This window comes from Lepisosteus platostomus, chromosome 20 (genome assembly GCF_059453375.1).
Source record: "Lepisosteus platostomus isolate fLepPlt1 chromosome 20, fLepPlt1.hap1, whole genome shotgun sequence".
Classification (NCBI taxonomy): domain Eukaryota; kingdom Metazoa; phylum Chordata; class Actinopteri; order Semionotiformes; family Lepisosteidae; genus Lepisosteus; species Lepisosteus platostomus.
Window position 1 is genome coordinate 14,545,220 of NC_142630.1, and position 27,852 is coordinate 14,573,071.

General features: G+C 42.0%; 1 protein-coding gene across 4 annotated transcripts; it reads right to left on the minus strand.

The window, feature by feature from the left end:
• Nucleotides 1-21: 21 nt before the first annotated feature.
• slc6a2 (solute carrier family 6 member 2) lies at nt 22-27,852 on the minus strand. Of its 4 annotated transcripts, none has more exons than XM_088613633.1 (15): nt 27,654-27,852; nt 26,306-26,760; nt 24,332-24,463; nt 22,187-22,424; nt 14,471-14,609; nt 13,766-13,900; nt 13,403-13,506; nt 11,114-11,238; nt 10,877-10,989; nt 9,887-10,015; nt 8,502-8,601; nt 7,536-7,636; nt 5,407-5,574; nt 4,689-4,760; nt 22-3,649 (listed from the first exon to the last, which is right to left on the minus strand). In XM_088613633.1, the coding sequence occupies exons 2-15, from the start codon at nt 26,601-26,603 to the stop codon at nt 3,626-3,628; spliced, it is 1,878 nt and encodes a 625-aa protein (XP_088469759.1). In that variant the 5' UTR covers nt 26,604-26,760; nt 27,654-27,852; the 3' UTR covers nt 22-3,625. The 4 variants fall into 4 exon arrangements, with proteins under 4 accessions (XP_088469759.1, XP_088469757.1, XP_088469760.1 ...); XM_088613631.1 differs by having other exon boundaries at nt 27,633-27,852; XM_088613634.1 differs by lacking the exon at nt 27,654-27,852 and adding an exon at nt 27,489-27,626.

Here is a 27,852-nt window from a genome sequence, read left to right on the forward strand (position 1 = left end):
ATAAATCAGTGCTTGCAGACATTTCTAGTATGTGCAGAAGAAACCCTTTATTGTAACTGTGTGCATATTTTAGTTTTTTATAGATACGTTTCACTCACTTTCAACAGGACTTTAAAATTTACACAACATTCTGTAAACAGAGCTCAGTTAACCAGGGCAAGTCCAAGTCTCCTCAGTATTCAGTTGGCACAGTTTACACTGAAGTACACAGTTCTTATATCTTCTTATTTACAGAAAACACCATGATATACCAGCAGACGAATACATTGAAAATAGACTTTACATTCACGTCTCATTATAAACAATTTGATAAATACAAGATTAGATATACCAAAAGAATATATACTGTATATATTTATATAACACACATACAATATTTTAATATATAAGTGTGGCTTGCTTCCTACTAGGTTCAGATATTTTTTTAACAGAAGAGTACATTTTTTTGCTTTTTTAAAAACTCAATAAATTATGTAAAAAAATATTAAAAACATTAAAAAAACATAGCATGTTGGTTAAGCGGGGAAATGGAAATTTGGCTAATCTTACTTTTTGGTTTCAGAATTCTAGTTTGCTTAAAACCTTAAAAAGAAAAGTTCTCGTTTTCTGCTAAATTCGGCTTCTAGACCTGCCCTTGATGTTTTCACACTATTCACAACTCAAAAGACCTCCTGAAGTATTGAAAAGCAACAAGTTGTGTGCATCAGAGACATTGACACACACTCTCCACATACTCATTAACACTCTCTGGAAGAAAGTTGCATTACAAGATGTACCGCAGCATTGCGGAGTGAGGAAATGGGAATCATAAAAGCTAGAACAAAGTAGGAATAAATGATGAGGAAACTAAATCCCATTTTGTCAGATAAATCCATTTTGTTATACATATTTTAAAGGCTAATCACTATAGATAGAGAATATAAAAGGTCAACTACATCAATCTGCACTGTAGAAGCTAACAACATTTTTAAGGTTTCTCCTTTCCTCTCATCTTCCTCTAAGGACCCGTCTCTGATGTTTTGTAATGATGACTAACCTAAACAAGCTTTTAAAGACGATTGTACACAAGTCCCTTAAGGGTTTAAAAATCCGTTTTTGGAGTAGCACAGGTACAAAGACAGTCTTAAACACAAATACCAAAGCCCAAGAAGGGAAGTTATCCTCTTCATACCACTACAGTGAGGAGAGAACGTCCCATTAAAATGCCCTTTTAATAACATCAAATCCTGTCCTAGCGGCTACTGCTATTGTCATAAAGAATTAATCATGAGCAGGGTTTTTACTTCTAGGTTTTATTCTCAACAGATTTTTCAAATTAACAGCAAGATGAATTTTGTTCCGTGCAACGCGTCTGTTCCGGATCAACACATGTAAGGACCCCTATAGACTTGCCGGACGGTGCTCACTGCCACCTGCTGAGAAGGGCACTCCTGTATAAATTATGCGCTTTCCTTGGACATGGCCAGTAAAGAGGAGAGACAACACTTTACAATCGGTGTGTGGAGCTGTCCCACAGACATGCAGCCAAGCAGGACTCCTAGCAGGAGGGAGTAACCCTGATCCTGCAGGATTCCTGGGGTTCTTTAAAGCAAAGATGGAATAATGCCTAGGACTAGAACCACTCACCACTTATTTTTATACTGTAGCTGAACCATAAACCACCAGTTTCTACACCCCACTAACATGGGTCACGTGTGACCATTTCTCTGACGAGGGTAGCACATGTTTGGCTCAGTTAAATATTGTAGTTAAGATATCATTTGAAATGAAAATGCCAACGTCTTGTAGCTCTCAAGGACAACGACTGACAATTCCTGACTTGAGTGAACCAATTTATACATTGATCAAAACTCGCACACAGTCCTGGCTTCTACAAATCGAGCACTTAAGGGGAACCTCCACCCAGGATGGTGGTTGTCTGGATCTCAAGGATGAAGGCCTCTGAATTCCACTTGAAACTGAATTTCAACCAGGTCAATTGCATTACCCTCTAATCTGGGAAGTCACTAACAAAAGGCAGACTGTCACTAACAGGAGCTGTGTAAATGTGTAATTATTCTTGCACTGCACATTTTGATTCTGGCTTTCTAAATTGCAATACGCTCCCTCGGAAGTATTACTAAAACTGCTGGGCAAACAAAGGCAAACTAAAGATCAGCACCGGCAACCCAATTTCCTCTCCATTCATGAGGTTTCCAGCCGCAGTGGTGAGGGCTGTCAGTGTAGGGGTGCAAGGCAGTGGGTTCCAATCTTGCACGGGATGTGACTTCTGATTTGCTTCAGTAAAAAAAAATGTCCTGCTTGATTCATTAAAAATGACTAAATCAGATTTTAAATTTTTTACCTGGCAGGTTCTCCTAAAGAAATGCATCTGCTGCTCTAGGTCTGTGGAGCAACGGCCGAGTAAGGGAAAGCCGAGATGCTCTCATCCCTGGGGCTCAGCTGGGTCCATTGCCTCACTGCGAGGCAGGGGAGCCAGAGCAGTGGTCAGCAGCAGTCTTCCAAAGCTGCCCGCACCCAAATGACCTGGGAGCTGCACGCTTCAGAGAACGGTTTTCTTAACTGATTGGTAAAGACGGTGATTAGGAGGTGTTGGATTAAAAAGACCCAGAATCTGGGTCTGCCTGCTCAATTTCCCAACAGTTCCCCTGACCTGAAGAGAATGGCACAGCTAAAGACAGCAGTGTCCTATACTGAACCCACTGAGATAATGCTGCAACTGTCCTCATCCTTCATGTGGGTGAATTTGATAAATGTGACCTGGGCATGAGGTGAAAACGGACCATGCAAAGTAGCACCTGAAAAAGTAGAATTCTTTTTAAAACTGAAAGATACCCCTAGTCATTCCAGAAATCCCAGTGATGCCAATTGCTGTTTCCATTGTGGGAGAAATTGGAGAGCCTGACTGCCCAGAAGGGAAGCCACTGACATCACCCTGACAAAACGCCACCTAGGACCGCCATACAACAGTTCTGACTGCTGAGGTCTTGTCAGTTATGAGCTCCTGAAATGATGTCTCACGGACAGCGAGATAGAGATTTAGAATTATATTCTGGGTAGCTTCTGATCAGAATTTATCATTTGGTTTCAAAGCGGACATCAGCATATTAAGAAAGTGGAAAAACAAATCAGACCTTACAAGCCTGTAGGGTCTTCTCACTGGTTTGATATGCATCAGTATCACTCCCTAAGACTGGTTTGGTTTTGTATTTCTTCCTTAGAATTCCCCCCCCCCCCTCCAAGTAGATGTGCAAAGAACAAATATACCATTATAAATGCTGAAAAATAAATAAGTTAAAAGAAAAAAAAAAGACTGGATCCTCAGAGATCCTCAGAGAGTCTCTGTCTCCTGCCACTTGAGGTCAAAAAGGATTTTTTGCCACTTGAAAGTAAAAAAATGAAAATAAGTTAAAAATAAATGTACTTAAAAGGTAGAGTAAGAAAGCCATTGTGGCCATAAAAGAACAGTCCCGATACCATGTCTCGCTGAAGACAAAAGAGGATAATGTTGGTTCAGTGCTGAAGGGTCTCTCCTAGGAGGTCCCTTTTCAGAGGAACCACAGGTGCACTGGGCTGGAGGTGGACAGCCTTCTCCGAACACCTGCAAACTCCAGGTGTGCACGCCTCATATAGCCAGCCAGTGCTTCAGCTGAGGAAACACCAATTTAACAGCGGAAAGGGAAAAGAAAAGGCAAAGAGGAAGAAAAACACATTACATCCTTGCTATGTCCTTGGCGTTTTCAGTAATTGCCATATTAATTCATTATACGTTTTATCTTGTTGCCATGGTGCCAAGCAACATCTCCCGAAAATCAATAGAATAACTTGGCAAAAGGAAGAGGTGATACCGAATCACTTTGTTACATAGTTACTGTAAACTAATGACACATGCTGCATCTTTTCCGTACACAAAAATCCTTTACATTAGTGCCAATTCTGGACTTTAATCACACTTTGCTTACTGTAGATCACATCAGCAAATGATCGCTTTACTCTCAGAAGACACGCACTAATTATACTAATCCCATCGGTTCTCTCCGAGAGGCAATTAAAAGAAATAAACAGAACCACAGCCACAGTCCTCCAATTTAGTAGGTACTCTAACTGGTTTGATAAAAGCTATAAAATGTTTCCAAAAGCTTAAGATACTGTCTGAAATAATTACATAAAAAGGCTAATTCTGAAACTCATTGAGCACGCAGGCTGTCCCTCAAGTATGGAAATGGCACTCATTTTTGTAAATAAGTGCTTAGAGTTTTATTGAGCTGTGCAATGCCTTTTAAAAGGTTTTAAGGTTTTTAGCATTATTCTGATGTTTATATCTCAAGTAACTCTGGTATTACTTGGTAATACAGTATTACTGGTAAAGCAGCATTAGCGCAGTACATTGCTCAAGTGTATAACAAAAGTGCTCTCACCCAGGATTTAAAAATGAAACCTTCCAGTTACAAGTCCAGAGTGGCTTAGGGTGACACATTATGGCAAAAACAAAGTATGATGAACTTTACCATAGAAGATACAGTTCTATGGCAAAGCAATATAGCCACCACATGAATCAATGCACATCAGGTGAAAGAAGATTATTCTGAAGCTGTGCTAATTTCTCATAGCTGGACTTCAAAATGTCGGAAGGATTTTCCCAGAATATGCTTGTCAACACCAACAGGTAACGGTGTGTCTGGACTCACCTTGAACTGCCTGATATTCCCCTCAGCCACAAGGTGGTGCTCATGCTCAGGGGTGATGCAGTAAGCTATCCTCTGAAATTACACACATTGCCATAGTAAAAGACCATGCCAGTAAAGACTGCGCTTCAAGAAAGAGACATCACAAAGAAAAGTCTATTTTGAGATATGGCCAAGTGGAAGAAAGTGAGTTGTCACAGCTATACACTGAACAGGCAATATGCCTTATTTTATGGTTGCCGATATCCCCCCTGAGTGTTAATTTTAATATTGTGACTAACTGACAACAACCTGGAGATGATGTCCTGCACATTGATTTTCAAAGCGTTTTCTTCTTTTTGTGAGCAAAATTGATTTAAAATCTTTCACACTCAATACAATGTATCTTTTCTCCACACAGTGCTGCTCCTCACAGGCCTGTCCTTTCTGAGTTCTACCAAAACCTGGATTAAAGTTTATGGCAAGTCTGAGCACTACTAGAACCATTCTTGTTATCTAAAAAAAACCCAACAAAAGCCATTTGGTTTAGATGAAAAACGTGGTTTCAAATGGCTTGTATTGCATTGACACTGTCAAGTCTTAGACAATCAATCTTGCGCAGTTGGCCACCCCAGTTCTGTAAACCCAGTTGGCATATTCTGCCTTACAATATTTGCCAATATTGTGCGAACTATTCAATCACTGGAGGATATCTGAGTGAAACAGCAGGCCCAGCACTGACCTCTCGGCATGTCCCCCGCACACTCAGGAACTTGTAGATGGCATAGATGGGCACAAAGAGCATGGAAGACAATGCAATCCCCCACCCAATCAGGTTCGCCCATGAGGGGAAGATGTAGTCATCGTATTTAAGCTCAGTGGAGTTCACGATACTGGCAATCACCACAAACTGAAAAGACAAGGCAGAGTGAAAGCTGCATCAGACCCCTAGGGTGAGCACGAGAGCCCTGTTGGAGTTCCTGTATGACAATAACACATCATGAATTAACCACACCTGAACAGAGACTCAGAACTATATATCTAATCAAGTTTCTGGGCTCTAGAAACAATTTAATGGTGTAAAACGGATACAAAATGTGGCGTTAAGTATACATTTCTGAGCACAAGTTTGGTACAAACAGGTATGAAAATGTCTGAGGTGAAAGGTAATACAGCCTTTTTGACTGTATTGCACCTGTTGCTGCAAGCACTGCTGAGAAATGATCCTGGAGGGTCTATAAATGAACCCGCGAGGCCTGCGGTTGAAGCACATTTCAGCATTACTGCACATTGATTTTCAAAGCGTTTTCTTCCTTTTTGTGAGCAAACCTTTATCGATTTTAAAATCTTTCACACTCAATACAACGTATCTTTTCTCCACACAGTGCTGCTCCTCACAGGCCTGGGGTACAGGCCTGTCCTTTCCGAGTTCTACCAAAACCAGATTAAAGTTTATGGCAAGTCTGAGCACTACTAGAACCATTCTGGTCGCTATCTAATAAACCGATCCTGGAGGGTCTATAAATGAACCCGCATTGCCTTCGGTTTGAGCAGCAATTCTGTAACGAGTTCTCTTCCAACTGAATGTCAAAGGCTGCAGAGGCCACCTCTGTGCCCTGGCAAGGTGTAACCATGAAAATGCCAATGGATTTAAATCCCATAAGACACATGTTAGCTTGCCTTATTATTTAGACCTGACGTGCACCAGCTGTGCAGACGACGAACTGCCAAATTTCCTATATTTCATCAAGCTGATGCAAAGCGCTTAGATCCCCTTGAAAAGGTTAGGCTAACAAACTCCTGTTGAAAGATGGCTTCTGATTAAAGCACACTCTCCTCGCTTTCCCATTGTTTTCAGATTCTTTCTAATGGGAAGCAGACTTTCTGCTTGACTAACTCAGTGACAAAGAAACAATAGAATCCAAAAAAAAGGAGTTTTGAAGATAACATGGGAATGCAGTAACAGCTCTTGACAGAGAATGTGTTTTTAATTATCCCCACAATTAGGTAAAGGACAATACGCAACTGTAACTCATAGCCAGAAGACATTTAAGTCACTGAAAAACATTTAAGACTAAACACACAGCTATAAATGCTGAGTTATGAGAACTATTGGGTTTAAAGAGTTTCAACATGCTTGTTCCTAGTGCCTATATTGCACATATTTCACACTGCAAAATAAAGCTATATTATATTGCAATATAATATATTACTCTACATGCTTTTTTGGAGACAATTTAATCTCATCTACATGAGAAAAAATACTTTTATAGATTTCAGCTATAGTATTTGTTCATTTATGCTTCTATCTGTATGTTATTGAAGTAAAATTTAAAAGCAGCAGCAAATCCGTTCTTTTGCAACAAGAGAGGCCAGCACAGTGGCACAGTGGTTAGCACTACTGCCTCACATGGCTGGGGCCCTGGGCTCAATTCCTGGAGTGCTATCTGCTTGGAGTTTGTACTATATTTTCTCCCAAGTGCTCTAGTTTCCTCACAAAGTCCAAAAACATACTCGTAGGTTAACTGAAAATTGGCCCTAGGTGTGTGTCTGCATCTATGTTTGTGTGCCTGCCCTGCAATAGACTGGTGTCCCATCCAGGGTGTACCCTGCCTATTGCTTGCCGAGATACTGTAGGCTCCAGCTCCCTCAAGACCCTGAACTGGATAAAGGGGTTAGAAAATGGATGCATGGATGAAACAAAAGACACCAAGTTTTTCAGCTCCTTTGATTAGTGGCAGAATTGCAAACTTTTTTGGCGAGAGAGCCTCCACAGTGGGAGCGTCAGGAAGGGCTTGCACTAAACGAGGGAGTGATTCCCGAGATGGAAGGAAAGAGCAGACAGCATGAGAGCAGCATCCCACAGCGTACCAGCAGGAAGGCTGGGCTGACGAATTTCCAGCACAGCCTCCAGTAGAGTCCTGGCTTGAAGCCCATCATGCGCTCGATGTCCTCACTGAATCTGTCCACGCCTGAGGGGCAAACAAACAGCTGTCTGAGCGTGCAGTCAGAGGCTGCCTGGCCACATAAAGCGTCAGGCACGTTACAAGTTACAGCTTCTACAAGAACATCACTCTTGAGTATTTTACTTCCAGCATAACACTGCTTGCTTATTAATGTAAAAAAAAATAAAAGGAACATATTTTGGGACTTGTTGATCCACCTCTCATTCAAGAAACATCAACTTCGATTTCTGCTAAGATCTGACATAGTCTCTCTCCCTACATCTCTGGGAATATGCCTTACAAACTATCACAGGCAAGATTAATCTGCAGCCTGGAAAGCATCGCGGAACAAAGAGATTTGTCCTACACCGTGCACATCTCACTCAGGGCTAAAGGGCAAGAACTCAGTGTTTTAGTGCTTCTGCAGAAATGTCAAGTGTACCTCAGGGGCTGGGGTTGTTGATGCCAGGGGCCACCCAGGCTCTCTGGGGCCACTATAGGGGCAGACAAGCATACATCATGCCCCCTGGCACCACAAACAGAGCCAGTGGCAGGGCTCTTCTCTCAAGCACTGAGCTACTCATCTCATGTCCTTAGATAAATTGCTCATCAATTAAAGAAAAAAGCTGGCTATAGCACAAACGAACAGAGGCACAGCACAGTAAGAGCAAACTATGTGATGAGGCTCACACCTGACAGGGCAGTGACTAACAAGCTCTTACGAATTCATTAGTTATTACCCAGATGGAAAATTGGACTTTAATCCATAGTCATTTACCCCAGAAAGCACAAAAGGGAGCACTTCAGAAGCAGTTAAAAAGTTACAGAAAGGGATAAGCTTGTCTTTTTCCCCCCTGCTGTAGGACACTAAATATTGAAATATAGCACTTACCATAAAACCACGATACCCCTATGGCCTCTATCAAAACTCCAAATAAAATTGAAGTTCCTGCAGCATAGGTGTCCAGAAGTGTTAGAACATAAATCCCACCCTGCAATCAAACATTGGCAACTGTTCAAGCACCATAAAAATGAATAATTGTATATAGCGTCATACATGTCAATAAAACAAAGCTAAAAACTAAAAACTTTTAGAACTCCCTTCAATACATTAGGCAGAATTACACACACAGGTTTCAGATGCAAAAGCCGGGTGCAACAACAATTAAATAAGCAGAAATCCGATGTCTGATTTGCCAGACCTCTTTTTACTGTAAATGTCTATACCTAACACAACCAGGGTGATAAGTTTCATGTGTCAAGCTGTTTTTTCTTTCTAGTTTAAGATACCAGGAGATGCACGTAGTCATTGGACAGTCAACCATACAGTATGAAAAGTTATGCTTGACGGTAGTCTTAATGTTCACACCATCATATACTCTATATGCCTAATGTATAAACCCTGGCTGGCAGTTTATAATGTGTTGAGCAAAGTTATTTGTAATAAGTTTAAAAATTACTTTTTTTAAATGAGTAATATGCTATAGTGGGGATCAGTTACATGAATGCATACTTATTAATATGAAGTAGTTCAGGTGGGGAGCTGCGTCATCATGTATAGGCTGCAAAGGAACAAGTAATCTTTTTTTCAGCATGGAATAAACCTAAGAAAGAAAACAACATTGCTCACACCTGAAGAAGGCCCCACGGCCTAAACGTTGTGTTTTCTTTCTTCTTTTTTTCCCAGCATTGAATAAACCTATTACTTGTTCCTTATTAATATGAATACTTATTTTGACACTTGAAGGCGGCTCCACATCTGAAACATTGTCCCTTTTCATTTCAGCATGGAATAAACCTTTACTTGTTCCTTTGCAGCCTACGCACGCTGATGCAGCTCCCAACCTGAACTTCAACACTAATCCATTACTCCTTTAAAGCAATTTTCTTCAACTACATATTAATTTTAAAAAGTAATCCCTTAGACAAGTAGCCTATAACAACTGAAATGCAGTACTTTCTAAAAGAAACTTTCTCCAACACAGCCTTGCATGAGTAATTGAGCAGTTATGTACCCCTGAAGCAGATACTGCAATGGAGAAGTTTATATAAACAGAGTATTTTATTGAACCCTCTGCTTCTTTCATGATGCCAAGTCCGTTTTAGGAGTCTCACTGTAAAGATGAAACCCCTCAAGTGACAAGTAGTCATCGCTTGAAAACTCCAAACAATCTCTTAACCGAGACAAAGCCGGCCTGTCAGAGCTATCAGTTCTCAGGACAGGCCAAGTGAACAGCACAGAGAAGCCTCAGAGGGGGAGCAGCTCTGGAAACCTACTTTTGTAATGCAGAGCAGGGCTACTAAGAAGGTCCCAAACGCGGTCACAAAAGTAAACAGCTTCCTGTTCCTCTTGAAGATTTTGAAGTCATCAGTGAGCCCTGTGATGACTGCTTCCATGCCTCCCATCTGAAGAGGAAAGGAGGGGGCAGGGGTGAGAATGGGCAGAGGGAGGTGGAAGGTGCCACAGCGATGGGGACCCCAATTCTGGTCCTGGCCAACTCAGGCTCTCAGTTACACAACTGAACCCTTACATTTCTCCATATCAAGATTCAACTGAATTGCTTGTTTTTTAGCTCTTAAAGGCAGAGGATGCGTGTCAATATTGTATAGCACTACAGTATATACCCGTGAAATTAAAGCCCAAAATTTTGATTCAGAAAAAAATATAAATATTATCTATAAATAATCTTAATAAAACCCTATTTGTAAATATTATTAATTGCCATTTCTTTATGTGTAAAAATAAGTTATTTCACGCTGTGGTAATTACGGCGAGCTGGAATGAAAAGCAGCAGTTGGGGGTGCCTCCAGGAACACAACTGGGATCCCCTGATCTAGGCTTATGAGGGGAAACACACAGCTCATTTCACGCAATTTATAGGGCAGAATTCTCAATGCTGCGACGAAGGTGTACTGTGAGTAATACCCCTGTAGGATATTGTGCCAAAGATTCTTGTCTTCTACATTTTACTGTCACTCTAAAAGTTTATTCCAGAAGGTTTTGTTTTCTAAATTCAAAATGCTTAAATCGATACAAAAATCCAAACATCTAGTGCAGCTATAAAATAGCCAGATTACATCAGACTGAAGTATTGTACTGAATTGTAGAGTTCAGTCACACCAGCAACTTAAACGAAAACATCCTTTTTTTTTAAACTTGGTTTCGCTAAAAACAGGGCATCACATTGAATTGAAATTAAAATGACAAAAGAGGTGGTTGTGCTGTAAAAATCAAACCTATAGCTTAAAAAATGAGACTTTGCTCACAGAGCTGTCGATGCCCAGAGTCAGCAGCATTATGAAGAAGACTATTGCCCAGAACGTCGACCCTGGGAGAGTTGAAATGGCTTCTGGGTAGATGATGAAGACCAGACCTGCTCCTACATTCAAGTGCAAAGAGAAAGAAACCAGTGTGAGCTTTCCGCAGGCAATCTGGGCTGTGGCTCACACGCAACAACTTATCAGCTTCCAGGAGGATGGGCAAGAACACTAAGGGGAAAGTACCTTCAGTGGCGACCTCCTCGATGTTCACGTTGTGTTTTTTGGCCATGTAACCCAGGACAGAGAAGATGGCGAAGCCTGAGAAGAAGCTGGTCACACAGTTGACTGTGCTGGTGAGGAGGGCATCCCTGTACAATGACAGAGCAGATTGAGGGAAAACTGTGTCTGTCTCCTCTCCCCCCTCCCACATATCGCACCCCCTCTCCCACCCCATCACACTGCACCCTCCCACCTTAGGGGGCGGCAGAGGTCTGGAAAACCAGAAACAGCAGCAGCTTAGCTGAGGGCTAAAATGCAGGTGCTTTAATTTGTAGAGAAGAGTGTCTTTACTCCAGCTGCTCCCCCAGGGCAATTATGGCTAATCTAGACCTGTCACGGGACACCTAATAATTCTAACGAGCAAAACGCAATACATTTAGAAATGTAAAAGATGTTCAGGTCCCAGTAATCTTCCTTTCTTTCCTTAATCCTTCGGTTCCTATGAAATTGTCTTCTTCTGATAAGTCTTGTTTCACACTGATCATAATAAAGGTAAAACGGATTTTTACATATATTGTTTCACGGGTACAAATGACATGGTAATGTCTGAAATCTCTTCAGCCACGTTGACGGATGCATTTTTTTCCCTTGGTCATTTGAAAGTTGTCAACAGGAGGCCCCCCCCCGCCCCCCAGGCTTCAGAGGAGTTTAAGGAAGGGATCTCTCTCCGTCAGGAACGCCACAGTGGTCTGTTCACATCCGATTACTGCTCGGCATCTTCAGCATCCGCTTAATGTCACTCGGCCGGAAGGAAAGAAAAAGGGAAAATCCAGAGAGACAATAAAACTGACTGACCTCATCTGCCCCCCTCGCAGAAGCGGGAATATGTCTTGGCGCCTCTCATCAGCGCAGGGGTGCAACGAGGTGAAGCGCTCCGATTTCGAGCTAGACTAGCAGGATGAGCTTTCGAAATGCGTTCGGATAAACTGGGCAAAATGCACAAATTTGCTTCGCGGGACTTAAAAATCAAACCTCAAGTTGCGTTTCTTTACGCCTTCTGCAACTGTTTTAGGATGAAAACAAGATGGCAGAGTGCCCAGGAGGAGATGGGCTGAAGGATAAATTAAGGCTGTTTTTCCGAGGAACGTCAAGACATCACTTCACATTAGCGTCGTGAAGGACTCCCTATCGGCACCAAAATTCGTAATTAGGTAATTGCATTGGGGGGGAAGATAAAGAAGACAAACAAACAAGTAAATAATGGTCTGATAAAGCAAGAGGCCTCCGTGCCCCGAGGCTGGCCTTTAATCAACAGGTCCGAAGTTTCATTAAAAATATCCACAGGAGGCTCTTCAGGAGCAGCACAGTCAGCCAGCTTTTGGCCAGTTTTCCTTAATGACAGCGTATGGTAGGCCTTACAGATTTACCAGAGCCATGGCATACAATATCATGCAACCTGTTAGTGCTGTTAAGGACCAATAAGTGACACAAACACCATAAAGATTTCATTGTAAGAGGGTTCCTGGAAAGGGGACAGAAGAGCACAAACACAAAATGCCCTCTTGACATGTGCCAGGAGTACTGCCCCTGTTAATCACATTAGGTTATGGCAGGAGCTACACTACAGATTCACATCGCGGCCTGCATCACTTTTTTGGATATAGTGCTGCCCGTGGCAAAGTGGCTTAATTGATAAAGAACTAAAACTCGCACAAGGCTAAACAAATAAGATGTACATCTGTGTGCATGAAAGGCTCTTCTTCCAAATGACATTAACCATCATTATCACTAACACCTGCATTCTATCCCTGCAATGGCTTGATTCCCTAAAACCATCAATGACTTAATACGATGCAGTACTGTAGGACTCAGGGTTTAAAAGACAATCCTTTCATATTACAAGTGGGGATGTAATTTTTTCTTGTTAAAAATCTTTTTTTTTTCCCAGCAACACCAGCATAGCCCTGGCTTAGTGTAAAGAAACACACTCACAAACAGGGAACCTTTTTACCGCACTCTTTTTTCTTAAAGGAGTTAGAAGCTATATTTCGAGAGGAAAGGACAATCCCACCTTGTGCTACGAAGGCAACTTCCTGTCCCTGTCCTGACTGCTTCAGCAGTCACCCAGGTTGCTCATCCCAGGGAATACTGTAATCCCCTACGCAACCACACAAAAGCATTTTATTGGTAGGCGATTATTGGAATTCCCAAAAAGACTGAATATTTACTCCTGTGTGCAGATTTATGAATTCGAATAAGTATGAAGATGTGAATCAGCGGTTTACTTGGGTAAATATCTGAATGCAATCTTACCTGTAGCAGTTATTGTTAAATTTATTATAGCTGGCGAACGCAATTAAAACCCCAAATCCTGCTCCAAGGGAGTAGAAGATCTGAGTGGCTGCATCAATCCACACCTAAAGAGGCAGTCCTCAGTTAGTAAGCCTGTCAACAAACTTGAATTCACATTGAATATTCCATTTCACAACGTTTAACTCTCAACATCAGCAGTAACGTTTGAGTACAGCCGTTTCATAAACCAACAACATGCAAACCGATTATGAAAACACCTGGATAATCCTATTTCAGCGCTAAAAAAAACACAGAAAACCGGAACCATTCAAGCTGAAACATTAGCAGATTCCTGTGAGAACTCCGTTCAATGACAGCACGTACCGTAGCATTATTGAGCTGTTTGAAATCAATGTGGAGGTAGGCCTTGATGCCATCCATAGCTCCAGGGAGCGTGATACCCCTGATGAGGAGCACAAGCAGTACCACATAAGGCATAGTGGCTGTGATATAGACCACCTGCAAACAGACACACAGTTCATTAGTAACGGGGAGAAAGCACACCAAAGCACCACTGGAAAACACATTTCCTCCCTACATCAACTGTCCTCTCCTCAATGGGATACCTTTCCCTTGCCTAACCGTGATCTCGGAAATCGCTTGGAATGTTCTGTTCTGATGGGCTTGGAATACTGTGTCCCAAAGCCACTTACTCAGTGCTGCACACCAGCAAGGAAAGCTCTCCTCAAGCCTGACGTACTCTTTTGCAGGACTGTGCTTTAATGGGTCGGTGTGAAATTGGGTTAGAACCCTATCCTGTTCCTACCCTGTGCCTCCTATTGACACAGGTGAACTATTAGCCTGCAACAAAGACCATAAAAGTTAGGTCTTGGAAAGTAACCTGAGGGTAATGGTGATGTGGGAGGGGGTAGGACGCCAGTTTCAACCTCCATGAAAGGAGGTAGAAATTAGCTGGGATGGAGTAGGACGCCAGCCGTCTCCCTTCAAGCAGAAACAAAACAGATACAGCTGCTGTTAAAGAGCACGGGGCGCCGTCTGCATAGATGCAGACTCATATCAATTCCTTACCTTGCCGGAGGTCTTCACGCCCTTCCAGAGGCTGAAATAGAGGATGATGACAACCACCACCAGGCACAGAGTGAGCTGCCAGCGCGGCAGGCCCAGGTCATGGATCCCATGGCTCTCGTGCACGTGTAGCACGCCACGCCTGAGGACAGACACAGAGGGGACACCGTTCGTACGCGAACAGCCACCCTACAGAACGCAAGCTGAAAACCTCAAGACCACAGATGGGCTCAATCGGCGGGCTTGACTGTATTGTGCTTAACGGCAATAACACGTTACATGTTCTAATGATAATAACTACAGAAAAAATAACAAAAACATGTACTATGCAACAGTACATGTTTTTGTACTGTTTTTGTACATGTTTTGCCCTAGACAGTATTTTCCATTGAGTGCTTTTGATTATCTGTGGCCATGAATGCAAGATGGCTCAATTAAACTTTTCTTGGCATATATTTTGCTGCCATAAGAAAGATGCACAGCGACACTTCTTTAACACGTCAGAAGGCCTGCCGGTTCACAGTGCAGTATGAAATAATCAAAATCAAGTGGTAAACTCTAGTGTTAGCGCAGTTGCTTCCCACATGCTTCCTACTGGCAGCTGCTATTGGTCCTTTAGCATTTCTTTTCAAACCTTTCTGCCGCACAATCCCATGATATGTGGTGTACACTTAAGTCACATTCTCTGCCCTTAGTCTACCAAGACATTTGTAAAGAAAGACAAGTGCCTTTACCGAGACACTTCCTTTGTGCTTGTATTCACAAAGGGAAACTGAAGATCCTGGTTCATTTTTGTCCTGCGGTGGTACCTATATTTAAACTGTTTATCAACTTTCCTCCACTAAAAGATGTCATAATTCACATTTTAGCTTGTTTCTGGCACTTATAACACAGTTTACCACACAGAGAATGTTAGAATCTAAATATATTTCCTTTCACTGCAACTTCGGCATAGGTCTTTGTGCTTGACTGTGTTCCAGTATAATCATAATATTATGAAGAAGTAAAATTGGGACATTTTAACGAGTTGGAAAGAATGTTGCTCTTAAAATCGCCAGTTTTCTTTACCACCTGCTCAAAGTGCACGGTGTCAAACACTGGAAAAACTAGGAGATGTCTTCGAGGAACAAGACTCAGATAAAGACCATCACTTTTTCAGCCTTCTCCAAGAGGAACAGTGTGGAGCAATTGATCTAATATATAGTCGCTGGCATAAATACTTAAAATAAGAAGAATGGTAAATGCTCAAAAACAATAACACAACAGATAAATCAATGTAGTTACTGGAATAAAGAATCACTAAAAATGCAGTTAAAAGGTGGTTTTTCCGGTAATACAATGCTACTGGGAAGAGTTTCTGGATGGGCGTGTAAGACGAGACCATGCCAGGATCCTAAAATTGGGGATGCATAAAGTCCTTTACTTTTTTATGACAATGGATCTAATTCCAGCTCACTGTGAATATGCCCGGGATAAACAGAGTCTAAGGAATTTCTACACCAGAAAAAAGTCAACGATAATATAGATTCATTAACACAAATCCCTCACAGAAATTCAAATTCTAATAACTACACTTCATGATTTTAAAGGTCAGCTGCTAGAGAGAACATGTATATCACATAATTGAAATTTAAGGCTTACAACTCCCAAATGGCTCACTATTGCGACATGGACTTTCTGGTCTGTATTGACCTTGCAGCTAGTGACTTCCTTTTTCTCCGGTCTGGTGTAGTTTTTCTGGACAGTGCAGCAAGTTCTAGGTGCATTCCTTTTCCTCTTGTACATCTGGATTCTTTCGCGGATATCTGATAAAAAACTTCCTCACTACTTAATCTTTCAAATTCATCGCAAACAAGGCCTTTTAATATTGCCAGTATTTTAGGTCAGAAAAAGTTCAAAGTGCTTTATGAAGATATATAAACTAACTGAAGAGTTAAAAGGTAAAATTCCAAGGTTTTTCTTAGAAGGGGAATATGGGTCTAGACTTCCCAAACTTCTGAGTTCCTAGAAATACAAACCTTCCCAACAAAACGTTTACCTTTTGATTAATCTAAACAGTGGAAAGAGTCTCCACTGAACTGGTCTTTGTGTATGGAGACGTTTTCTGCTTCAATTCACACGATGTTGGTTAAAAGCCAGAAAAATCTCAGTTATTATTAAGAACACAAGGCTCCAAATGATCACCAGAGTGTTTCCTTCAAACTGAATCAAAGTAATGTTAAAAAACATTAATTGTACACACAACAGTCAACACCCTGAAATGCTGTTCCACTTTAAAGATTTACAACACTATTTGTATATTTCGGGGTTAGAAACAATTGGCATTGATGAGTATTTTAATCCCACAATGAACATGGAGACTGTACAGTGCTTTCACAAAATTCACGTTTTGGTGCTTAATTGGGAATTTAAAAAAATAGCAATATTGTCAATTCATTTTTTGTTACAGAGACTTAAGAACTGGTCTGAGAAATTGGGACTGCAGTTTCTGTTTAAAATGAGTGATTACTACTTTTGTAAACCAAAGGCTACAGTAGTTTTTGGCACATCAGAATAATTATTTTCACTAGCAGCCTTGCAAACCTATACTACTGGCAAACAAATGCTTTGTACATTCTCACAATAGAGATTAATTGACGTAAATCTCATTTAAAACACCAGCTGACTGTTTTCTTCTTTGGTCCTTTCCCACATTTCCTGTGGAGTGCGTCAAGAGTCCCACTCAGTAGGTCTGTCAGTGCCAGACACAGCTGTCTCCAATATGCAAGTTAATTGGACTAAGAATAATAAATCCATCACTTCTTGTGTTTTTATTAAATGTATCCATTTGTTTCCTAACATTTCTGAATTCTCTACCATACTGTCATGGTCTTCTCGATCGTCCAAGTGCGAGACGTGACCCACAGTATTTCACAGTTGCTACAGGACAGTTTCTAGACTTCCTAGCAGAGACTCCTACAAGCACATTAAACAGACGAGTCAAAAGAACTACCGAACTGTAAAAGAGAAAATTAAATGCAGAATGGTTTTGCTCATTCCTTCATAATTTGAAAATGGATTTTAATGGCCAAAAGAGGGTATTTCCGTTACAAATGGACTTTTAGATTTTCAGAAATATTCACTTTCATTGTGCAATTTACACACATCCCAGCAACACAGAAACATATTCCTTTGTGTCTAGGTCCTGCAAAACACATTGATACTGTAAATTGCATAAATTTTGATTCTGTAAACATCAAGGAACACTTGTTGCTGAAATAGCCTTATGACTGCTGCGACCACCAGAACAGAAACAGCATACAATTGAAAGGTTTGAACACTTTTCTGTGCACAAGACCCTAGAAAGTACCGCAGAAGCAGTGTTCTACAGGTGTCTTAATGACTGCCCTGGCCTTTCATGCTTATATTCTTTGATGTTATAATGGCATTGAACTGTAGGCAGCAATCAACGCAGATCGGTTACATCAGCAGATCAGAGCGTTTTTTAAATGTTGGCATTCCTGAAGTCCTCTCTGATGGAGGTCCACTTTTGCCGAATCCCAAAGCAGCCCCCTCTGCACTTTATTTGCAACTTAAGAAGATTAAAATTAATCAAACGTTGTTCCCCCATTCTCACAGTACCAGTGGTTTTGCAAATGAAAGAAGATGAATGGAATAAGTAAAGAATCTACTAAATATTTGTTAAAAGAAATGATGCCATTAGTCATTAACTGCAATTTCCCTCACGGGATCAATAAAGTATCTATCTAATCCAGAACTTCATTGTAAAACTATCGATGACTTTCACCCTTGGCAGAACAATTCTGTTGGTAATTCATTTACACTCATTCTACGTATCCAGTGAATTGGAAGTCCTCCGACTCCTTAAAAATTGAAGCCGAACCATACATTACTACAGTCTGTTAACACCAGCTTTGACAACATTAATTTAGTCTTTGCACTTACTGCTTTCTTATTCCGCAACTAGAATGTTCCAGAGGAATCTATGCACCAAGGCTTGCAATTTGTTCTTATTAAGATCCTCTGAGAGGTCAAGCATGCAAATCATAGCTTGCTGAAGTAAAGCAGTTAGGGTACAGCAATGGTTGATCTGATCAAACCCTGTTATTTCTTACCATTACTCTGGTCAATAGATTGAAACTGCAGTAGGAGTGGCACCTGTCTGTTGCTTCTGCGGCCAGCCCAGCACAACAATGGGCCTTAAAAAAGCCCTCTAATAGCACTTCCAGGCTTCATTAATATGCAATTGTTTTGTTTACTACAATATGATTACAGGGCCACTCCATTGTTTTAAAAGAACTGAAGTTCAGTAAAAAGGATAATGAGCTCTTTCTAAACAGGTCTATCAAAGGAAATGAAGGCTTCCCACATCCTTTCACAGTGTGAAGATAGCCAAGGAAATTGCAGCTTAAAGTCCCATTGTGTGCGGACCAGCATACAGTACATGATGGAATCTACTGCTCAGCTAGGACATTTTTGATTTATTTATTTTTTGCATAAATTAAAACTGGGTAATCTAGGGAAAAATACTCTCCAGATTCACATTCCTCTCCAGGCAGATTCAGCACTAGTTACCGAATGTAATGTGTAAATTAGCCGTAGCTTCAGAACGAGTGCAATAAAATATTTTCTAGAGAACCGATTCACAGATGGTAAAATTGCAAATATTGTTTTAAAAATTATTTTTGGCCCTAAATGCATAGCTTTTATTTGCTCTATATTCAACAGTTATTTCAAACCTGTATTGGGTAGATTATGGCTGTTTAACAATGGAGGATGAAATTTATATGATTTAATGTCTGCAAATATGAGAAACAACCCATATGCTTAAGCAAAGTTTAGGTGTAAAACATCCTTGGGCACTTTTTATTCAAAATTAAACATTTACACATCTGGCAGGTGAGCTGAAAAGCCCTTTGCACTGCAGGAAAAACCTTGTGTTTCTCCTGAGTCTCGTCTAGTGATACGAAGTGTCCGTTTACTTAGGCGGGCTGGCCCTCTCCCAGCACATGCTGCTGTTCCATCAAAATAGCCCAGAGTTTACACAGTCATAAATCCCCATCTAACCCAGGAAAAGCCCAGATCCCTACAAAAACATGTCTGGCTCAAATATTTAAGCCCTCCAACAGTAACGGCTTCTAATCTCTCAGAAATCCCTACTGGAGAAAACAGGACGGGTGTCATGTTAGAGAACGATGCCCCGGTTTGAGGTTGGGTGTGTCCCCATTCACGTTCTTATCCAGGACCTCTGGTAGGACAAAGTGCCATTAATCTGGAAGCGTATGTGCTCTCACACAAGCATGCAGTACAGCTGCCCTGATCCTGTCACACATGGCCTCCTGCCCTGAGGGGGGGCGGAATTTATTGGTACAAATTGTGCCACTGCCTAGCCGTACGTGGCCTGTTTCTAAACCTGGCATATTTCAAATAGGATTAACAATGCTCTAATTAAGAGGTCCGTTCAAGCCGTGCTTTGTGCATCGGAGTTGTGGTGCTCATTATGAATGAAGAGATTTACACTGGACAGATCCATTGAGAAAAATTTACAAGGACCTCCTGGAGATGAGCACAGGAGAGCACATCATGCTTTCCTGGGACAGACTGCTACCGGTAAAACTGAGGAGCATGCACTCCCACACAGTTCCGGAATATTATCTCAGTTTCTGACTACGTCAATGAAAACTCTTCTTTGTGTCAGCAATGCATGCCTCTGCAACACTACAAAAAGCTCCATTGTTCACCATACCTAGTTTCCAGAGGTTCCATTGCCAGTTCTGTGGAGTAATTCTGCTGGCTCTGGTTTGTATGGTCTTTAACTGAGGCCAACTGGGAACAAGGCTCACTACAATGGCATCTGATATAGCATTGTAAACCAAATGAGCTGAAACTCAGAGGAAATTCTCAAAATTGCAACAGCAGCAACAAATTAAAATCACCCCCCCCCCCAAAAAAAAAAAAAAAACATCACAGAAAGGCACAGAAAAGGAAAAGGCTTTTTTTTAGTCTCTCATATAACTGCTTCTGACGTACTGTAAGTTTTACACATTTGTTTGTGCCAAATGATTTGCACATCAGCTGCACGATAAGAGTAGGCATTGTCCAAGTCATTTTACAAACTTCCTCTGGGGTGCATGACCAATCTTCAGACAGGCAGTGCAAGAATTAGATTTCTTTGAAGTGCAACCGGATAGGAAATTCTGAATTTATGAACTTCAAACGCAGCAACTAAGCTTTTTTGATATGCTTACAAAATCATAAACAGTTAGCAGAGATTATTTTAAGAATCTGAGGACATAGCATGAAAGTTTTAATGATGACCCACTTAGATATCCCTCTTTCTCCCTTTCGACAGCATTTTGTATCCATTGTCAATATAAAAAAGGGAGTATACATTACGCAGGAAGTCAGACAACGTCTTCTTTAAGGTTAGCAGCAATTTGGACATTGAAGCTCTAGGCAAATGGACAAACCCATAACCATACCATACTGCTTTCCTAAATAATAACTGTACTTGAAGTCCCAGGAATCACATGCTCTTCTGAGTATAAATACACGGGTCACACACAGGAGTGCAAATGGCTGGAACTCAAAACTGCTGGGTGGTCATGAGCTCTGTACTTGTCAAAGTGGCTTTAGGGTTGACCTTTCAAAGATATGGGTCATGCACTGCGTAAATCTCACACCTCCCAAACTGGTCTAGTCAAAAGTTGCTATTTTACACCTGCTACAAGTACATTCCTTTCCTTACTTTCAAAGCAAATAGACCAGAATACACCAGATTTTTTTACAGCTTCAAGAATGTCTCAGACCCCGACTATAAAAAGAAGCCAGTGTTTCTGTTGGGCATTACCTCCCTTTAAATCCAATCAGGAACCCGATCTCTGCAAGGAAGGGTCCAAAAGAATTCCCTTTCGGAAAAGGGGACTGCTGTTCTGGCAGCCTCTTCAGCGCGCACACAAGGGAAATGAGAAACCCCAGCACAGACTGTGCGTCTTGTCCTCAGTGCATGTACACAGAGACCTTTGTGGTTGAAACAGCGTTGTGGCAATTTACGAGCTCATTGCATCATCACAGTGTCTAGCCTTTCCCGAATATAGATGTGAAGTCATAGGGTCCAATTAATCAAAAAAGCTAAATTATACAGGTGTTCCACCCAAAAACCAAGACTATGCACAGGTCCAAGTCTACACAGACAACTATTCCTGAATCTCTGACTTCTGAAGGGTCAGCAAGCCCAGTGCTTGGAAGATGCATTTACTCTCTAGTCTGAAAAAAAGAACACTTACAAACTTTAATACCAGAGTTTCTAAACATTTAACGGAATGAATGTGCATGGTAATGTGGAATTTTTGTCATGTTTTAACAGGCTTATATGAATTTTGTTGCTTAGCTGTGATTTTACCTATTTATATCGGACTACTACTGGTAAAACGAAGGAACATGCAGTCCAACACAGTTCTGTACTGCACCTCTAATTCTTTAAAACCTTTTAATCTGTTTTTGCCAAGGTGTAAGGCCAGAATTGATCAGATATTGGAAGAGCCAATAAAACATTTGTAAAACGCTTCGAGTTGAGACCTCATTACCAGGAGCTCCTCTGCAATGACACGTCCATTCTCTTGCATGTGCTGTTGGTTTTTCATGGCTTGGCTGCTGCACATTCCTCCGTCTGAACAGCTGAAGGGTGAATAGACAACATAGCAGAAATAGGGCACTTACTCATAGTATTCTGCAGCTGGTGTGTTCTTATCTTTGGAATATTTGGTGCCATTGGTTAGAAACGAGACATTGAAAACCTTCGGATCGGTACAGTTCACGCTGTTCCAGGCATTCCCACACTTCAACCAAGGAAGCTCGTGAGTGAAGGAGGAGAGCAGATAGTACAGAGACCAGGCTATGATGACGTTGTAGTAGAATCCCACATACAAGGCTATAATAATCACAGTGTAGCCCACACCTGAAAAACAAGGAACAAATAACCGGCTGTGACCACACTGTCGATGCCTGCTAACTGTGGCCCAAGCCACAGAATACTTTCACTTAAGCACAGGGATTCAGTGCTTTTTAATAAAGAGACTAAGGGATAAGTTGTGCATTAAAAACATCTGAAGGACAGCACAGAGTGAAAGTCAATGGCACAATAGATCCCGATCTTTACTGGAGGAGCAGAGCTGCAGTATTCTAATCAGGGATGTGACACAATCATGGCCATCACCTGGCACTGCAGAGGAGGCTACAATGCCAACAAGATACCAGGACCTGGATTAAACCAAAACTTTGGCCCGCCCACCAATTGGGAGCTCCCAACACAAAGAGACAGCGTTTCATTTGCAAACTAGTCCTTCAACGATTTACACTTACAAACGTGGAAATTGGTGGGTGACAAAACTTGATGTTTCCTAAATCCATCACAAGATATGCACGTGTAAATTAAAAGTTAGTAATGCATCAAAAGCAGCCAAAGCCAAACACTTTACATCTCTCAGCAGTAACACCTCATCTAAATATTGTACATCACTCCTCTTCAATGACCAGGGTGGCTTTAGGACTGAAGACATGCCCTCATGCAGATTCAAGGAATTTTGAGATTTTGATACTTCTCTGATTAGCATGCCCACAGACATAAAACCCAGATCATATTCCATGAACCTCTACAACAGAGAGGCTTCTATTCCATGCACAGCTGGAATTACTGTAAACTGTGGACTGAAAGCCCTTCAGCCATTTACTAATTTCACCACAAATTATTACCAAATGCATCAGTCCTTTTGTTGATCTTGTTTATTCAGGGTTAACGTGGGTGGCAAATGCATTGCTTTTGCTGAGAGATGGATCAAGTAGACATTTCCCCCCCCCACTTCCTACCAGCAGAAGAAACAAGTGGTCTTTCAATCAGGCTGTTATGTCACTTAGTGACAGGAAGTTAACATTAATCAGGACTTGGGCTGCAGGTCCCTGTGGATTTGTCTCTGTGTGAGGTGAACCCTGGGAGAGGGCTGTGTTCGAGTCCAAGTGAATGGGGGGTGGGAAATTTAGGGAGAGGAAAATAAAATATTGGTTGGCTTTTTATTTTCAGCCCAGTCCAATCACCTGGGGCCAGTTCTTCTTTTGTTGGCTTGGTGTACAGTGGAGCCTTGTGGGAATGGGGACTATGGGGTATGCATCAGTCTCCACACTCTCTCTCAAGCCTAAGCTGCTGGCAGTCAGGTTATGCTGGAACCAGAGAATCCAAATCGAAGCCCGGCCATGAGTTAAATCATGATCAGGACAGTGGCACATCGCTGTCACAACACCAGGCTGCCTTTGTGAAAATGAGATTAAAAACAGAACTAGCAGATGGAAGGTTACTCCCTGCTTCGAACACGGAACCCGGAGCCGAGCGCCGTTTTAACATACACCCCCCCCCTCCATTTCCAAATCTGCCTGCAGCTTGTGTGTGTCTGGACTTTGTTTCATTGCTATTTTGGTTTGAAATTGACACAGTCAATTATAGGGACAAAAGACACACAAAATAGAACTTGATAAGACACTTTTTTTTCTGCAAGGTGTATATTGGTCACATTCGGTGGACCATCAAATTTGGTGGTTTTGTATTTCTCCACTTGGAAAGGATGGCCGGCCCAGATTGAATAGCTGGTGTAGAAAATGCGCAGTATTAGACATATACAGTGGTTTGTTTTCACTTAATATTATTTGTTGGCATCTCAATGGAGCCAAAGAATGTTAGTATACTATTGTTAAACTCGAAAAGTATTACGATGGCTATGCTCACAGCTTGCAGTGGGCCTGAAGATTACCATCCAGCTCATCCCTTTACTGGAGCTCTCTCAATCCGCCCTGTATGAGCAGTGCTCGGGAGCTTACCTTTAAAAATCGGGCAAATCTTCCAGACTGTAGCAGCCCCCTCTCTGTTGTACTGACCCAGGGCTAACTCCATGTAGAACAGGGGCATCCCAGCGATGACCAGAAACAGAACATAAGGAATCAGAAAGGCCCCTGAAAGAAACACAGTGGAACAATTTGCATTGCTTGTTCTCAAACAAAAAAGCACAGGGCCGCCATGTCACTTTGCTCAATAGAATGCATTTCAACTTTTGGAACCAAAGAGCCCATCTGACAAGAGTCAGCAAAGAAATGTAGATAAGTCAGCTTGAGCATCCATGTCACACGGCTATTCAATAAATCTTTTAACTTGATGTACCAGTAGAGATCAACCTCACTTGCAAAGACAGCCTGGAGGCCCCTTTATAGACAGTAGCTGGACTATTGACTGGAGCACCATCACACCACAGATTTGAACCCACAGTTCTGTGGTCCAAAGACTGCAGCCGCTACGTATTAAAGAGCCTTCTATAAGTGCTGATCAAATCTAACCGAGTACAGTGTGCATTTGGCCTGGATCCTGCATCACAATTAATAGGACAAAGAGCGGAGTCTGTCATTCAGACACTTTCAGCACCCAGAGTGTAGAATCACATGGATGTCACATGCACACACACAAACAAGCAAAAGAACAAAGGAAAAACACATCAACTGTACACATATAAAAACAGATGTCAGCGTTAAAAGGAACAGAAACACCAGCTCTTTTTAATACTGGCAATGACACATTTCATGGATTTATAGAGATTTAAACCCAAATACAACAAGATGCCAGAAAGGGTATTTTCTCTTTTCCCCATGTGTTTGGCATTAGGCAAGATGGAAAGGCAAGCTTTTGAGTCTTAAGATCTTTTTTTTTTAAACAATGAGAGGTATGCATATACAGTACATCAGGGCTGTCCATTCCTTTTCCTGCAAGCTTTCATTCCAGCCCCAGTCTTCACCAGCTAAAGCAGCTGGTTACTGGTTTAACTGGACCAGCCTGACAGCTTCAGTCAACTCTTTGCTTGCTGCTGCTTGAAACAGACCTTGAACACTTGTAGGACCAGGACTGGACACACAGCAGGTTAAATAAGCCTGGGCTGTCCACAGGCTGTAAGACTACTGCTCCCCAACCCACTGGGACATTCACGAGAGCTCCTCTGGAGGGGACAGGGTCTCTTCTGCACACTCTTCAATTCTCTCATCTGTCAGCGAATCTCAGGATTCCCCCACAGGGTGCGTTTTAAAGAGTCTTTCACAATTAACTACAACTGATAGCAATAGAAGGCTTGTTTCAGGAGACCTCTCTGTCATTATTACAGCGCAGTTAAACAGTTCAGATGAAGAGCTATACGTTTTAAAGCAGAAAGGCAAACAGTTTAATTTGACGCGAAATGAGCGTTTCAAGCACAGTTTAAACTAATCTGCATTGATCAAATCTGTTCCCCTTTGTTTACATTATTTTTGTAACAGCATGTTTTGCATTAGCGCCAGCAGCGTTTCAGTGTAAGTTACATTACACTGAAAGACAATTTAAACATTTACATAATAAAGTAATACCCAGTTCCTAATGCGTTTGATATTACAGCACTAAAACAAAACCATGGCTGTTTATAGAACACTAACTTCTGTGCTAATTCCACTCGAAGAATATTTTTAGAAGTACTTAATTTAAGTGCTTTGAAACAAGGAATCCAAAGTCTGGGCTTTGGGCATACAGTCTAGGTTTTCCAAGTCTCCGAATGTTTTGTGCTGCTCATCGTTTCAAACGCAGGGAGAGCAGCGCTGAATTGATCCAATTAAGAGTTGATTGGACCGGTTTAGCTCTTCTCCGTAATCTTAAACTGATAAAGATTTTAAACTGACCTAGAAAACTTGCGGGAAACCCCCTTTAAAATGTAATTTATTAGGCCTGCAAGTTTCAGAGAAAATTGTGAAGTGTTTCAGAGCAAGACAGCGCAACTATCCACCTACCTCCCCCGTTTTTGTAACACAGGTAAGGGAATCTCCACACATTTGCCAGGTCCACCGCAAAGCCAATGACCGAGAGCAGAAAGTCGATTTTCTTGCCCCAGGTTTCTCGGTCGACCTCCTCGGAGGAGCCGGTCGGGTACGAGATCCGCGGGGGGGGGACGATGGAGGAGCTGGTGTACTGGACGCCGTTCTGTTCCTTCACCAGGATCAGCTCCACTTCCTTCTTCTCCACGTTGTTGTACGGCTTGAAGGGGGCCACGGAGGACAGCTTGTGATCGGCCAGGACTTGCACGTTCATCTTCTCGGCGACCCGACGCCGACGCCGGCCCCGCTTCGTCCCCTCACAACGGCACGAAGTTGGCGGTGATGTGGAAGGACGAAGGTGCTGCGGGGAGAGAAACTCCGGGCAGGCAGGGCTTCTCGGGAGCTGAAGGGGCTTGCACCGTGGTCATCAGCTGCGGAGAGCACAGTGGAAACAAGTAGTATCGGACGAACAAGTGTTGCTCCCGGACAAGCACATATCAAGCAGGCTACTCGGTTTAGACGCGAGCGCGTAACTAATGTACAGAGCCAGGGTACGAGTTTAAAGCTAAATTTCCTCCGCAGCTATCAATACAAGTAGCAATAATAACCGCCATTGATATCATTTTTTTTCTCCACAATGATATTGTGTGACCGCTATGTAGTCCTTTAATCCACAAGTGTGTTCTGTACAATGTTACCACTACCACGAGTTAACATAAAGCATATACATCCTAGAATTAGACATACTGCAAAGCCCTTGCGCGTTAAATCACTTGCGAACGCCGTACGGAAAACTCGATCATAGCGCACTTACAGCGAGGCACCCACAAACAGGTAATAAATCCTGAAACGAGCAACTCAGCCTCAAACTCGAAGTTCCTAATCTGCGATTCTGAAATAAATTACTAGAACACGACCCATCAGCCAAATTTTTAAACAACTGTCTTTTAATAGTGGTTAAAGCCAGCTCTATAGGTTACTGCCTTGAACCTTTGCAGCCGCATAGAGCGTTCACATTCTCGCGTCTGCCTGTCACGACCATATGGACAGCAGCCGCAGCGTGCTGTGGATTCCTGAAACTTGCCACGATGACGAGTTACACGGAGAAAAAGAAAAACTAACACTGAAGCCAAATGATTAAAAAAAAAAGAGAGAGAACCTGGCCGACGCTAGCCGATTTTGTAATTAACGAAGTCAATCAATTATCTAGTTAGGTGTCTCAAGTGAAGAATTAGTTCATTGTAAAATGACGATCTGGAAAACCGCAACTGCTGATGACTGAAGATGAGAAAGCCATCCATACTTGACAAGACGCGGACAACACTCCACAAGACGCAGCCCCGGTGTTGTCTGCCGAATGAGTGTGAGGAGTTTCAGCCCAGCCTGGTGAAACTTTAAGACTCGCCTTCCGAGAAGCTGGAGGCGATGTAAATTCTGAGCTTTTAAATCGGGCTCCACTCTCTTCACGTGATATTCTATAATTGCACATTTTCCCCCTCTCTCTCCCTCCAGCTTAGCACTGT